At 44.3% G+C, this 15,081-nt stretch overlaps 1 protein-coding gene across 3 annotated transcripts in view; it reads left to right on the top strand.

Moving 5' to 3' along the window:
- The window catches only part of capn15 (calpain 15), a 41,638-nt gene that overhangs the window by 5,764 nt on the left and 20,793 nt on the right, over positions 1-15,081 (top strand). For 2 of the 3 annotated variants that reach the window (XM_030097648.1, XM_030097649.1), the window contains exon 2: positions 11,696-13,346. In XM_030097648.1, coding sequence (XP_029953508.1) covers positions 11,696-13,346 — 1,651 coding nt within the window. Of the gene's footprint in view, positions 1-8,393; positions 8,604-11,695; positions 13,347-15,081 lie in introns of those variants that run through there. The other variant, XM_030097650.1, reaches the window with a different exon arrangement.

Below are 15,081 nucleotides of genomic sequence, written 5' to 3'. Positions count from 1 at the left end.
GTTCATGTTGAAATTGTCGAGTATTCAGTGAGGAGATCTGTCAATGTTGTACACATAATCCAGTCAGCATCTCGTTCCCTTCAAACCAAATCTGTGACACTGTTGAGAGTTTTCTGAACATAACGTCCACTATTGAGGGTTTTTCGAACCACAAACTTTTCTATTGAACCCTTAGTAGCCATGCACTTGAGAGCCGTTTATGTCCAACAGCGCGAACTATTTGTGGAAGAGCAGTGTTATCCAGATTGACCGTGTTTCTCATTATCGACTGCTTGGAAGGGAAAAAAAAAAAAAGTACTGTATCTGCTGGAGAGACTGCAACGCCGTAATCCATTGTTCCAATCGTTGCCTTCTGAATCACTGTCAGCAGAGTGAAAGGCAGTAGTTTGTAAGAAGCTTTAAATGCGCAGCTCATCCTGCAGCTTTTGACTGACTTTCTTCCAAAAGATGATCTTCTCAGCCACCCTGACAGAAACGTGTTTAGAAGCCTTTCCAGTTTTCCATGAGGTTTTTTTTTTTTTGTTGTTGTTGTTTTGTTTGTTTTTTATTGAGGGGGGTCTCCAGGAACGAAAACAGGCAGTTGATATCGACCGCCTGTAGTGTATTGAAGTTGCTGCTGAGTCACTCAGGGCATCATGGTCTGGTTGTTAGTTATTGATTTTCAGAGAGCCCGATCACATTTCCCCACAATGGATGTCATTATTTATTCAACATCGGCCTCCAGTTGGGCTTTCATCTTTTCTTCAATCCTGCCCACCGCTCTCAATGCTCTCCTCGCAGTTGCCCCACATTTAACAGTTAAAGCTGTCATGGCTATCGCTGCTTCTTCCCCCTCAGACTTTAAAATGTAGACAGGACGGGTTTTAGCTTATCTCGAAGCACAGTTCCATCATCCGAAGCTCAATTCATGAATGAAACTCAAACATAACTCATAGTGGTTATGCAGTTTGTGTATCTCTTTCCCTCTAAGTATTCAATCGCCACTCTCAGTCAGCAGAGCACACAAATACAAACGTATTAGGTTGTGTTTCTGTCAAACTGCAGGGCAAAGATGGACACACTCTTACACACTGTGACAATAGATGTTTTAGAAAGGCTGTGCAACGGCACTTGGAACGTGCCCTCTCATCCACCCGCACTCACCATCGCTTCCTCATTTAATTCACACCCATCGCAGCCTGCACACGCACACACTACTGCATGATACTAACAGTGTTAGGCAAGCTTTGCAGAGCTGTGACAGAGCATGAAATATAGAAACAACAAAACTCTATGAGCCTTGCTCAACTCTGGTCGCCCTCTTACACTTCACTATCTTGTCTTATGAACATTTCCTGTCTGCTTTTTGTTTTTCTTGCCTTTGTTTTTTTTTGTTTTTTTTTAAGCTTGAAGAGTGCATGAACATTCTTGTCCTTGGGTAATTTCAATTTGTTTTCATCTGGCAGCGACCCATTGACTTCAGGAACTGTTTGTGTGCATTGAATCTGTCCCTGGTCTACGAAGGTTCACTAGTCATAACAGTCCTCTCCATAGACAAAGACCTGCTGTACAAGTGCCACTTTTGGAAATAAAAAAAGTGATATATTGTAATAGTTTTACTTTTTAGTAAGCAAAATTAACTGATAACAAAATAAGATTTACAAAAAAAAAAAAAAAAATTCAAGGATCTTGCGTCAGAACCTCGGTTCTATTAAAACTAGTCAGGCGAGACTGAAAGAAATTGCTGATGCCTTGCTGTAAAAATGATTTCCTTAATATAAGTAAGCATGCTTGAATTCAGCAAATGCTAGTGCCATCATCTTGCAGCTAAGTGGATTTTCTTGGTGCAACAGTACCTAGATTTTTCTTTTTCTTAATATGGAAATAAAATACTTCTGATAACTGTTACTGTATCAAAACAATTTACCACACTTTTATTCTGGAATTCCTGGAAAACAATAACCACACCCGAATCCCTTGTAGCAAGTGTCCTGTCGATAACTAAAAGACTGATGTTAACATAATAATTTAGGATTAAACCTGCAACCACCGTCTGAGCCGCAGCCGCCCCATGTTGGTAAGTTCGATGGTGACAGTTTCCTTGTGTCCTTCGGGAAAACACTAAATGTCAAGTTACACGGAATCTGCCGCCATTGGTGTGATTGTTTCTGTAAAGTGCATATGAGAGCTGTAAAATTACAAAGTCCGTTCCTCGCCTCTCTTTGAATAAATAACTTAAAGAATCCTAACCATAAAGATCTTTGTCAAGTTTGAAACTAAAGTTTGTTTCTGACTGACTGATGATCTTGTAAAAACTAACAACCATTCTCTTCTTTAAAAAAAAAAAAAGGAGCAAGCGAATGGGATTCAGACATAATGTGTTTTAACAAATCTGAATTGTGACTTTGAAAAAGTGTCTTCATTCATGTCAGCCATGATCAAAAGTGTAAATGATCTCAGTTAGTACTGATTCCTTATATTAACCCTTACAGAACCCTTGCAAAATCTCATTATAATTCCTTATTAGGGTAATTGGAGTGCAAAAACCTTGAAGCAAACATTGGATTTGTCTGCTGAAGAATAATGTCTCGTTAGACAAAAACAAGCATGATTTTAAAGAGATTTCGGATCTTTTATCTCACTTGGATTTTGTGTGGCGTGAACTCCAGTTTCAAACCTTTACTCTCTGACTACTCTCAGTTTTTACGAACAGCAGCTGCTCATTGCAGTTCCATAACAATAGTACTTGGCTTTATTTTCTTCTTTTCACCAACAAGCATGTGTTTTGCCGCACTTGGCCTTGAGCATCCTGTGTGCGCTCTCTCAGGAGTCGATCCCAGTGTCTCCACTGGCCCAGCATGATGGATGACGGCGTTTATCGCAGCTCCATTCCACTGGCTCTTCTCCCTTTAATTGGATTAAAACTGGTCCACTTGGGCTCAACAAGCATGGTCACTGGCTGCGTTTATGTCTGAATTACTCCCTGGCTGTTGCCTGTCTGATGAAGACAGGGCCGCGTCAGGACAGTCCACAAGCCTCCCGAATAGATTTGGCTGGCAGGCTTTGTCTCACAGCGTGGCTTTCTTTGGAGGATAGTGCAATGATGCAGCAAAAGAAAAAAAAAAAAAGAAAAAAAAAGGGAAAGAAAGAAATGTCTGTTGGCACTGCAACTGACATGATTCCAGAATTCCCCGCTCTTGTTGCTATGGAAATCTGTAGCATATGTTCAGTAACCTAATTCCATCGGGCCATAGATAAGACCACACATGGTAACCTGGCAGTCTCATACACAGAAAGAAAGCCGCGTTGGCAGATTACACCATTGGAGAAATACCATCTCAGCTTGCGAATGTTTAGCGATGTCAGATAGAAGCCAGTGAGCCCGAGAATCGCGGCGGGGAGTGGTTTTCACTGGTCTACCATCAAGGGTTTATATTAAGCTGTGTCCCAATTCAGGAGCTGCATCGTTTGGAGGATGTGCCCGACAATCGCACGGCCTTTGAAGGCTGTGAAGACCGGGGAAAGCGGCTCCAAAAATGAGACGCTTCAGTCTGCAGAGGGTTTTCAGCCTTTTTCTGTTTCATCATGGAGTCCAGGTTGTCAGGTCGACCTGACAGGTTATAAGAATTTTTGATTCTTCATCGTGGATTTTACTTTATTGTTAGCTGCTCAGTTAAGATGAGTGAACATGGTTAGTAGAATGTGCAGTTCTTTGCTACTGATTACTCTGAGCAATGCGCTAATGACACGCAGGTGTATTGTGATATATTTGGAGAATAAAGCATAAACCATTTATCTGCAATTCAGGGTTTTTTTTTTCTTAAATGATAGCTTTCTTACAACATTTGTGATCAAAACCACCCACAGTCCTCCCTCCACCATATAGAATTTGTGTGGAGCTGTGCAGGTGACTTAAAACTCCTACCAACTGCGATTTTATGAATGTAGATATGAGAGTAGGTTTGGATGCATAATGTCACTCCACTGAAACTGAACCAACAACACCTACAATGGATGCTGAAAGAATATCAGTGTTTTCATCATCATTCCTCAAATGCTGTCAAAATATAAACGATAAAGCGAAAGAATGGAGCAGTCGTTCTGCAGTTTGGTAATAAATGTTGATGTGGGCCGGTATTTGTATTGTCTTGATGCGTCAATCTGATAGTCATTTAACTTTCTCCTACTTTTCTGTTGGTTGTTGGGAGCTGAAGCTTAAAGCAGTAGTTACAAATGAGGCGAGTTTCTGTCAGAAAATCGTCTCGGGCTGCTTTATGTCTCATGACTCAAACCTACTTCACTTTCTGACTTAAGACTGCAGATTTCCTGCTAATCAAGCCTAGTTTGACAGAATGTTCATGTATAAGATTAAAACAAGGTAGCCTGTAGGCTGTGTCAGGAAATATTTTACCGTACATTTAATCGCTCTATTGGAGCAATGTTCAACAGCTATTCCAAAATCATAAATGCACAACACATCTTACACTGGAAGGATCTTTTGAAATGCGACAGCCAACTTGCACTGCTGTGACTCTATCGGTGAGCTTTTTAAGGATGCAGCCATTGAGTGAGGACGCACAGCCTTAGCATCATGGTAACCAGGAAAACTCCACATTGTGCTGTCTGCGCTGCCGGAGATGTTCCTCTTTGCCTGAAAGCATCGCTGTGTCAGCAGAGCCGCTGCCCTCGAGGTGCCGGTGCCCGCTGGAACTCCAGATTAGCACGGCGCTGCGCCCCGGCCGTCTCTTCCCTTTCCTCCCCTCTGCCTCTGGAGCTTCCTGCCAAGCTTCCCGCCTGCTCTGGCTTCGCTCTGCACCACTGATGTATGCCGAAACCCAGTCAGACAGTTTCCTCTGTTTAAAGATTCAAATGTCTGGGGCTGTCTCCACCACTGACAGATTGTCCCGTCAAAAATGAGCAGAGGTCGTAAAATATTCACAGAGGGCACAGCTCCAGGTCAGAGGCTGTTGATATTGTTTCTGCTGCTTTTGTCCTTTTTGACTTTTATTTGCATTTTCGGAACTAGTCTTTTTTTTTGGCAGCATTGATTGGTCAGTCAGACCTTTAACTATAGCTACGGATTATGAGGTGGCGACTAAATGTCATCGTCTGAGTGACGTTCTCCTAAAACCAATGGCAACAGGATTGAATTTTTATGTAATAGCAAAGCAAAAGCAGTTGATCTCATGTAAAATATCACTCAGTGTAATTGTTGTGAACATTTACACAACATAATCCTTGTTTTTACTCAATCATAATATCCTCTTTTCCTAACAGCAAAATATGTGTTCATTTTTCTAAGCTGCTCAAAGTGTAAAACTCCAGTTGTGCCTTTTGGAGGAAACTCTCAGCCTCAAGTTAGCTTTTGTCTGAGTAGAGTTTCACGACACCAGCAACTCTTTTAATTTACTGCCATTTTATTACACCCTTCCCAGCTATCTTCCGCCGTGTGACAAAGGTTTTCAGTGTTACCAAAGTTTTGTTGTCTGAGAAGACGCGCCTTATTTCCCGCTAAAGGCTGGGCTCTTGATACTCAACAGATAAGAAGCAATCAGTCGCACTGCTCCAAATTCTGAACCTTTCAAAGCTGAATAAATGACTCATATTCATTCCAGTACGTGTTACCTGGCAGGTAGAAATAAGCTCCTACTGTTAGTAGTCATACCCTGACTCACTGACGTCCCCCTGAAAAGACGGCCTGGTAATGACAAATTATTATTAAATACAAATGGTGTTCAGATCTTGCAAGTGAGAAAAAAAGAATCCTCATTGAAGTGAAAAACAGAGGCGTTTGTCAGCGATGCTGTTACAGACAGATAGCATTCATTACTGGAGGGGTAGAATAAGTTCTCAGTTGGATTTCTCAAGTGTGCAAAAGTGCTGATCTAATCCTCATCGCGGGAGATTTGTGTGTGTGTGTGTTTGTGTGTGTCCTCATCCAGCAGATCGCTTCCACAATTATTTCTCTTTTTGCGTTTTCCCTTATCAACACCATATCAACTGCTGATACGTCTCCTTTGTTAACGAACAGCTTCTTGCTGTTAAACAACTATCACTATTCAGCTGGCATCCCGTTCCGGTCTGCAGTCGTAGCTGTAAGAAATAAAGGCGCGTGGGTCAGAACAGTGCACTGGACTGGATGAAATGCTGGAGGCCTTTTAATTTCAGTGGTGAAAGTGAATTAAGAAAGGAGAGTCTTCAAGTAGGCTTTAGTTATATTAATATGCAAATCCAGCGTTTGTACCCTTTTTTTTAATTGAGAAGTTTCATTTATTAAAAAAGTAGTAAGTATAACTGTCTGTAAGTGTTGTTTCTGCGTGTTGACACCCGAAGGCCGCGAGCACTTCGTCTTCTGCTCGTCTGTCCTTCTGGCTGTCTGTCCTCTTCAGTTGAAGATCTCGTATTTTACGAGTCAACCACAGGATAAATACAGCGAGAAAGAGACGGGCAGTCACACACTCACATGCACACAGGAAGAACATGCTAACTCCGCCCAGCTCTGACTCAAACAACAGCGCTCTTCTCAGGCATTCTCATTAAAACTGAATTCCTGGGATACTGAAACGGAGTTTCTTCAGAAGAACATACAGTACGTGTTTTACTCTGACTCAATAACCTGATCAGGTTTTGTTGACATGACCTCATATTTGTCCCACTTTTGTAAATGTCTCCAAAGAAGTGACCGTTTTTATCGTTTACAATAGTTTCAATTGAAGCGATATCACTCAAGGGGACTCTAACATTTCAATCAAGTACAACATTGAAGCCATAACCTTTTCTAATTTGTTTTTTTGTATGTCCTAGAAACCTTATTCTCTCACAGTGTTTCCTTGTATTCAGTGGACTTTGAAGCAGTCCATCCAGTAGCTACAATCCTCCCTATCAGAGAGATGAGTAAGGCTTGACCCAGTGCGATATGGGTTCAATAGATTATTAACAAGTAACACGCTCTGAACTGAGGCTGGAGCTGTTTAGGAAAGATTAAGGAAGATGTCTCTACTTGAACCTTTTCGTTGCTGCTTAGCCTGCAGCTTTTTGATATGTGGCTTTCAGCAGTATGAGCCACACACTCCCACTTGTAATAAGTACAAGCAGCAAGTCGCAGAGTTTCAGTTCCCTCCCAGGTCTGTTTTCATACTGGAGAGATGACTCAATGTGTTGCTCTCAGATAAGCACAACATGTTTGTGTACACTTGATAATTGTTACTAGTTGGCGGGCGAACGCACGACTAAAATATAGAGCAAACAGTTTGTGGAGATCAAGGGTCTGTGTGTAGTTGCTCGTGTTTATCGTGCAGACTTTGAGGAACCTTGTGTTTTGCAACTTTCCTAAAGCGCAGCTCGTCGCAAGATAAACTGTCAGGGAGATTCTGTGTGACACTCGCTGTTCGCTGACTGACAGGCCATCTGTCATATAAAATCTCTGAAGAGCTGACTGGCTTTTTTTTTTTTTTTTTCTTATTCTCACTGCTTTGAATGTCACAATTCATTCATTAGACCGCAAGATGAATGCTTGAATTGCTAATGGAAAAAAATTAAGGTTTGACATTTTGTCATGATTTGATATTTCACCTTAGAATTGAGGCACGATATGTTTTCTCACTTGTTAACATCTTATGCACCATTATATGGTTGAGAAAGTAGAGTTGACTTTAATTCGCTTCAATTTGTTACATTTAGATGATTTTGAGAAAAGTGATTTCAAGAGTAGCTTGATGATGGACGCCCAAATTCAAATTATAAAGTACTGTCAAATAATTCACAAAGTCCAACATCGCTCATTCAAGAAAGATATAAAAAAAAAATCTCAACACCTAGCAGTGGTTCAAGGGTCTTTAAGCATTTTGTAGTGTAGTTTCTATAGTATGTTTCATCAGTGCAACTGTTGTGAAGACTTGAGGGAAAAAAAAAGAGTAAGAAAGAAATTTTCACTTGTTCATCAAAATGACCGAATGTGTCACAGCGAGGTTCCTAGAAGCTGGTTCCATTTCGCTGAGTTGATCCCCCACTACAGTAAGTAGTTTATATTGAATGAATTTAAAATTGGCCTATATACTTTCATCAGTGCTATTCAGGCATTGCTTAAACCCTGACTGACCCATAACGTGTCCAATTCAGCACATTCTGTACCTTTCAAATATGCTTGTTGTATTTCCCATTTTCTCCAAGTCCCCGAGGCCTCCTCCTAGACATTTAAGTTGTGGAGGTAAATTAACTTTGTTCCTCTGGTATTGGAGGGTTTTTTCGTTTTGTTTTGTTTTTTTGCTATTGCTTTCAGACCTTACTGTTTTAGGAGGAGTCTGCTGAAACTGTACAGTTGTGTTATACCTGGTGCGATGTTGAAAAGTAGGCCAGGGGTAATTCATGCTCTTCCTGTCGAGTGACAATCTTCAGCCAAAAGCTGGTAGTTTAAAAAAAAGCACTGCAGATTCCATTGAGGGCCTACAGGCGAAAAGACAGGGTTTCAGGGGTGAGGTGTCTCTTGTACTCTCTCTCTCTCCCCGCCTGTCTCCCGACCCTGGAAGTTACTGGCTGTGTGCCCAGGTCTGCGACACTGAGGAACCGAGGAGCTGAAGTGGGCACTTTTAGAGCAGCTCCACTGAACACAAGGCCAAGGACAAAAGGTGTGTGCATGTGTTGAAGTGTGTGTGTGTGTGTGTGTGTGTATGGCTTTATGCACACTCTTGTATGTGTGTGTGTGGTACATGTACACTGAATGTACCTTTTATGTACAGTCCAGGGATCACATGGTGTAGTGGCTCATCCTTTGGTGCAGATGTGTACCGTTTATAAAAAGGTGTGTGTATGTGTGTGTGTTCATGAAGCAACTGTCTGTGTCCTCTTAATTTAGAGAGGCAGTTGCGACTTCAGTCGTTCATCATGCGTTGCCGACATTTGATAGGTGTATTGCTTGTACCGATCATAGTAAGATAATTACGGTAGATGTTAAAAGATTTCTTGAGGCTGTTCACTTTATTAAAAAAAGCTCTTTCAGCATCTGCTGCAGACAGGAACATAATGAACGTGTGAAGATTGTGCTTCAGTGAGAACTCGATCAAGTGGTTTGACAAAGTCTCCATGTGGTTGACACCATGACTTTGCTCTTGTACTGGAGATAAGAAGAAAAAAAAACAACAACAACAAAAACTGCCTGACAGTTCTTAAAAAAAGGCCACCGGGTAGAACCTGTCATCAAATGTGAGGTGTTGACACTTGTTGTTGTAGTTGTCATTGCTGCTTGCGACCTCTGAGGTAGGCGGGTCTTCAGAGAGGCGAAACATCGTGTGAACATGTGCCACCAAAGGTAGCACGAGATCCGATAGCTTTTAGCTGAACTGCTGAGCGTATAGGAAGTGTGCTATTAATCTGAGCTCATAACAAAAGAAATAAACCTAAAAAAATGTCTCAGTCAGTTTAAGGATGTTGTGAACCCAATTCATATATCTCACTGATGTCTGTATTAATTAACTGAATTAACTTAATTAAACAAATACAAAGTCAGACCTTTTTTAAGCGCATCAACTGGGAGAATTTATTCTAGCTTTTTACCTTGCACAAAACGCAGAAATATAACATTGTGCTAAGCATCCGATTCTCAACCTCCGCCTGTGTTTATGGAAACAGTGATTTCCTCCTTGTTTCTCTTATTATCACTGCAAGGCTGAGTGTCCTCCTCACTCTGTGGGGCCTTGCTTTTTGCCAGAGTGCTGACTTCAGCTCAAGAGAATGAATGCAGTGCTAATGGCTCCTGACATAAAGCACTGGGACTTCTGCTTCTATACTTTTGTTGCCCCAGGCCAGAGGACACACACAGACTGCACAAATGTAGGTAGACAATAAAGCAAGCGGCTACACTATAGCTGGGGATAAATATAGTCGCACAAGCGCACACAACCCAACAGCAAGGACCCACACACTCGACAACAACAAAAGAGGCACGCTGGTGCACCTCCCTGCTCTCATTTTCCTCTTTGGAGATGACAGGAGGAAAAGGACAGCATGCTGGGGACAAGAGGTCGTCTGTAAGAGGTTCCCTTGGGTTCTGAGGATTCGCCTGATTTGAAAGGGTTTAATGGAGTTGAACTAAGAGCAGTTAGCTGGCCAGGATGCTCGGTGCCGCAGAGGGGAAGGGCAGGACCGAGACTCTCCAACCAACAGTCACTGTATACTTCAGTGGCAGTAAATTGTCACATGGACCGTGAGATTGTTTTTCTGCATGCTGTAATGTGAAAACAACAAAGGATTATCAAAATATGTTGTTTTTTTTTTTTTTTCTGAGAAAACAGTTTCCTGTGGGAGTGTATAAATTTTACAGAAACCCTCCCCACAAAAGGCTTTGTCAAAGCAGTCTTAGATGTGAGCGCAGTCCTACAACCAAGAAGTAAAAAAGGATGATTATTGAGACCGGATCTGTGAGCTCCAGTCACTTCACAGCAAACATGCCTGCTTCTGGGATCAATGCAGAAAAAAAAAAAAACCACTGCAGCTTCCTCGCTCTTAGCACCTTGCTCTGCACCACACTGAAGTTCCCATATTACCTTCTCTGTGTTGCTGTTCACACATGAGCAGCCTGAGTGACAGTGACATTTATGGGCTTGTCCGTACAGCAGCCATGTCAGTCCCTCTGGGCTGTGCCTGTCCAAACCCCCGCCGTGCAGTAGGAAGTGTCCGACTGCGCAGCTTTCCCCTCGAAAAGCCCTAATATACCCACCATCAATAAGTCAGATTGACTGAGCTGCAGGCACACACAATGATTTGTACATACAGGTCAATCCACAGTAACAGGCTGCTTTCGGTCTTTATGCGCAGGCAGGGAGGGGAAAATCATCAGAGAAGCTTAAAAAGATGGATGCATTTTTCTCTGCAGTGTTTACACTGTTCCCACAGAGCTCTGTTAAATGTATTGATATTAATGGGGCTTAAATCACCTTGAAACCAGGAGAGCACATGATTTACCATAAAAATGTGCCAAAGTTATGGGTTTTTCGTGGCATTAATGCACCCGTCCGATTGTAATTCATTTGGGCACGGGAGTGACGTGACCTTAAGTTGCTCCCGTCTCCCCTGCATTAACATTCACTGAGAGGCAAGAGGTGCTAATATGAAGTGGAAGAGATCCCGTGTGTTTCTTCCACTCTAATAAGTGTCAGTCAGGGGGACTCAGGCGACGCTGACCCTCCTCTCCTCTCCTCTCCTCTCCTCTCCTCTCCTCTCCTCTCCTCTGACTCCTCCTTTCTGTGCTGTCTCCCTGGCTCTAATCAGGTGGCCATTGTGTATGGATTTACTGCCCTCAGTGCCCCCAGGAGGGAGATTTGATTTTTTTCCCCCTGCACTGGCTAATCTTTGCCTCTCACACTCTATTTTTCTTTTCTAATTCTGACTGTCTCTTGTCCGCCCGCAGTCTCGCTGATGTTTCCGCTGTCCTCTCTTCCTGCAGATAATCAGTTTACTGGAAGCATGCATTCTTTCTGTGGCTCGTTCATAGTTTCCCATTTTCAGTTTGACTGATTCTGTCTTGCTTCTCTCTATTCTCTTTCTCTGCTGCATAGAAAGTTCATTAAAATATTACTCCATATGTTTGTGTCTGAAATAACTTAAGTGATTCTTTAGTTGTGTGATTGATGGTTAGCTGTTTTCATCAAACATTAACAGCAAAACGTTTTAAAGCTGATTTGCTGGTTGAATTTGTCCTGACTCACTGTTTACTGTTTTCCAGCCATTCTCACTCCCCGGGCTCCATGGCAGCAGCAGTGCGAGGCAGTGAGTGGTCATGTGGACGCTGCACCTTCCTAAATGCCGGTGCGGCGCCCCGCTGTTCCATCTGCGAAGCGCCGCGACAGAAACCGGATCTTAACCAGATCTTGCGACTGAGCAGCACCGAGGAGCACCGTTGGGCCTGCCCCCGCTGTACGCTCAACAACCCCCAGGGATCGGGAGCCTGCTCGGTCTGTGGCTTCGGCCCGTCCCCCGCCACTCACACGCCCCCTACCACAACCATCGCCGCTACTGCCAATGGCCTCGCCCCCGCTTCCACAGAAAGCCCCACGCCTACCCTCATCCCCACGGTTCTGCTTGAGCCCCACGGGCAGCATCCCACCAAGGAGGAGGTTTTACGGCGGTCTGAGAGTAACGGAGATGTGTGTGGTTTGGAGGTGCTGCGCTCCGGCTGGGCTTGTCCTCGTTGCACGCTTCACAACACCCCCGTGGCGCTCTCATGCTCAGCCTGCGGTGGACCCAGAAAACTGTCTTTGCCTAAAATCCCCCCCGAGGCCCTGGTTGTGCCTGAGGTCCGTACACCTGTGTCAGGTTTTCCCGTTCATACAAGTGGGTCCACCCCGCTGCTCATCGACCTAACAGATGACTCTCCTCCGGCCCCTCCCTGTGACCCACAAGAACCTCCTCATGTCCCGCCACAGGCCCTCTCCTCCCCCTTTGCTTCTTTCTCTTCTCTCCAAAACAATCCTGTGCCCCGCAGCAGGAGAGAGGTGCCACCCCCCGGGCGCCCACCAAACCAAGGCACCAACACCCCCAGCCCCACTTCGCCGTCAACAACCAGTGTGCCCCCACAGCCCGGCCCGCAGCGGCCAGCCAAGCCTAAACACGCCCAACCCCAGGAACCTTCGTACCCCAGCAAGCGCCTCAGTATCTTGGAGGAAGAAGACCCCCACCCGCTGACCCCTCACCTTCCCGTTGCCTCCTCAGGAGCCCCTACCTGGAAGTGCCCTAGCTGCTCCTTGCCCAACCAAGGAGGCTCGTCGAAGTGCGAGGCCTGCCGGTCGTCGCGTGTCGGTGCTGACCTCATTGACCTGGTTGGCTGTGAGACGGTACGATTTACTCCGGCCAGCCCCTCCAGCCCGGACTTCAGCACCTGGGCCTGCTCCAAGTGCACCCTGCGCAACCCCACGGGCGCACCCAAGTGCTCCGCCTGCGGTTCTTCCAAACTGCATGGCTTTCAAGAGCAGCCAGTGCCCTTGCCCCGTCTTTGTACACACTGTGGCCTCCCCGTGGGGCCAGGCCCTGCATCTTGCTCCTGTACGCCCTCCTCCTCCTCCTCCTCATCTTCCTCAGGTCATAAAACGAGAAAGCCGGCCCGGGGCTACCCTCCCGCCTCCTCCTCGTCTGGAGCCTCGTCTTCATCCAGCCTTCAGGAGAAGGTGGGCCAGTGGAGCTGCCCCGCATGTACGCTGCTCAATGACATCAAGGCCAAGAACTGTGCAGCGTGCCACACACCACAGCAGTACCTCACCCTTCGCAAGGTGGTTAAACCTCTGAAGAGGAGGGAGAGCATGCATGTCGAGGCACGTCGGCGGAACGATGAGGGCGAGGCCAAGGAGCTCTGGGAGAACATCGTCAGCTTCTGCAGAGAGGTGAGTGATGCTCGAGTTATATCGGGAAACTTGTAAAGGCTTGCAGTGGCCACACTTCTAGCTGTGTGTTAGATTTTAACCAACTTTCAGTGTTAAGTAAGTAAATAAATGGCAGTTTCCAACACAGGTGAAAATAATCATCAGATATTCTTGAGTGATCATTTTTTTCCGTCTTATCCCATGTTTGATGGGGTTCTCTTGAGAAGCCAGCTTGTTTTCATGTGCAATTCGTCACAGGGTGCACATTGGCTTTCAGAGCACAGTTCCCTCATTGTAATTCCTCTTTTTGTTATGGCTCTGGCATTGTTCCCGCTCCCTCAATCTCTCTAATTTCAGAGAAATGCTAATAGGTTTTGTTATTGCCTCTGTTTGCACTTGCTTCGTTAGTTGAGTTTTAAACGACCAGCGGGTAAATGTTGGCCACCTAAATGAGCGTACGCGGTCTCATTTTCATATCCAGACGCCCTACCCTCTGTAACTGTGCAGTCGCTTCACAAAATTCTGAAATTCAGTTTCAGGACTTGATCCCTTGCACAAGGAGGCCATAATGATTTCAGGTTTATTGTTTGTCCTGATTAAACTGTGATTGTTGTGTCAAGCTTTCTCGTTTGAATGCTGAAGGCTGGATGGGGTCAGACTGTGTTTTCTGTCCTCAGTTGACACTAAGCATTAGTTTTGTATTTAGAATGATATCAAACTACTTAATAGAATACATTTCACTGTGTAGTGACAGAGCTGCCTGTGTGAGATTAAAACATTTTTCATCAGTCTGGATGTAATCTCTCTTTAAAGCAAGCCAGATTGCTTTAATTTTGCCAAGTTATTAATAGATCTGAAGATGGCAAACACTCTGTATCAACTTAACTCCTTAGATATGCATGTTTGAGTTCTCTTTCGTGACTGTCACTTTGCAAAAATTCATATTTTTTTGGATGCTTTTGCTTCTTAATTGAGAGAATTAGAATCGATTCTTTGCAATTACTCTGGTTTGTGCTCCAGCATCTTTGACTTTAGGTCAACCAGTTTGATCATCGCTATGGAAATTTATTATTTCTTGCACTACTTGCTTTATGATTTGCCTGTATTGTCTCATAGGTTGGTTTCCTGGGACTGTCTGAGGGGTTAATTTTCTTCTCTTTGTTAAGACCGCTTAAGTAAATGCGACTAATCTGATTGAACCAGTTAAACCTCAGTCAGATGTGGGCATTGCTGAATTCGGACTCCATTTTCAGGGTTTGCCTGGGTGTCAGGTGCGTGCCCGTGTGTTGGCACCTATCTCGCCGTGTTTACAATAGCATGAAGTGAGGTTTCGAATGCATTATTAATGTCTTCTTTGAAAGTCGCAGGGCTCACTGCTGGGAGCGTGGGAGGGAAGTTGGCTTGTCTGAAGGAAAGATATGGGAGATCCCTCATCCCCCCCCCGCCCCCCCCCCCCCCCCTCCCTATTTAAGATAGTCATATGAGCTGCTTTTTTTTTTTTTTTTTTTTTAATCTTGTCTTTTCTGCTCAAATATTTTAGGTCTTCCTCTCTCCAACTCTTCTCCTCTGTGCTTTTCAAAGTAGTTTCCCCTCTTCATCTCCTTTTCATCCTGGTTCCTTCCATCACATCTATTCCCACATGTTCACCCTCTTTTTTTTTTTTTTTAATTTTTTATTTCTCTTCTCTGCTAATGCCTCAAAATATACTTTCCCCGATGCCTCCCACTGCTGCCCCTCCGCCCCCACCCCACCCTCT

Source organism: Salarias fasciatus, chromosome 8 (assembly GCF_902148845.1).
Source record: "Salarias fasciatus chromosome 8, fSalaFa1.1, whole genome shotgun sequence".
In the NCBI taxonomy this organism is placed as follows: Eukaryota; Metazoa; Chordata; class Actinopteri; order Blenniiformes; family Blenniidae; genus Salarias; species Salarias fasciatus.
This window is presented reverse-complemented; position numbering and strand designations above follow the sequence as displayed.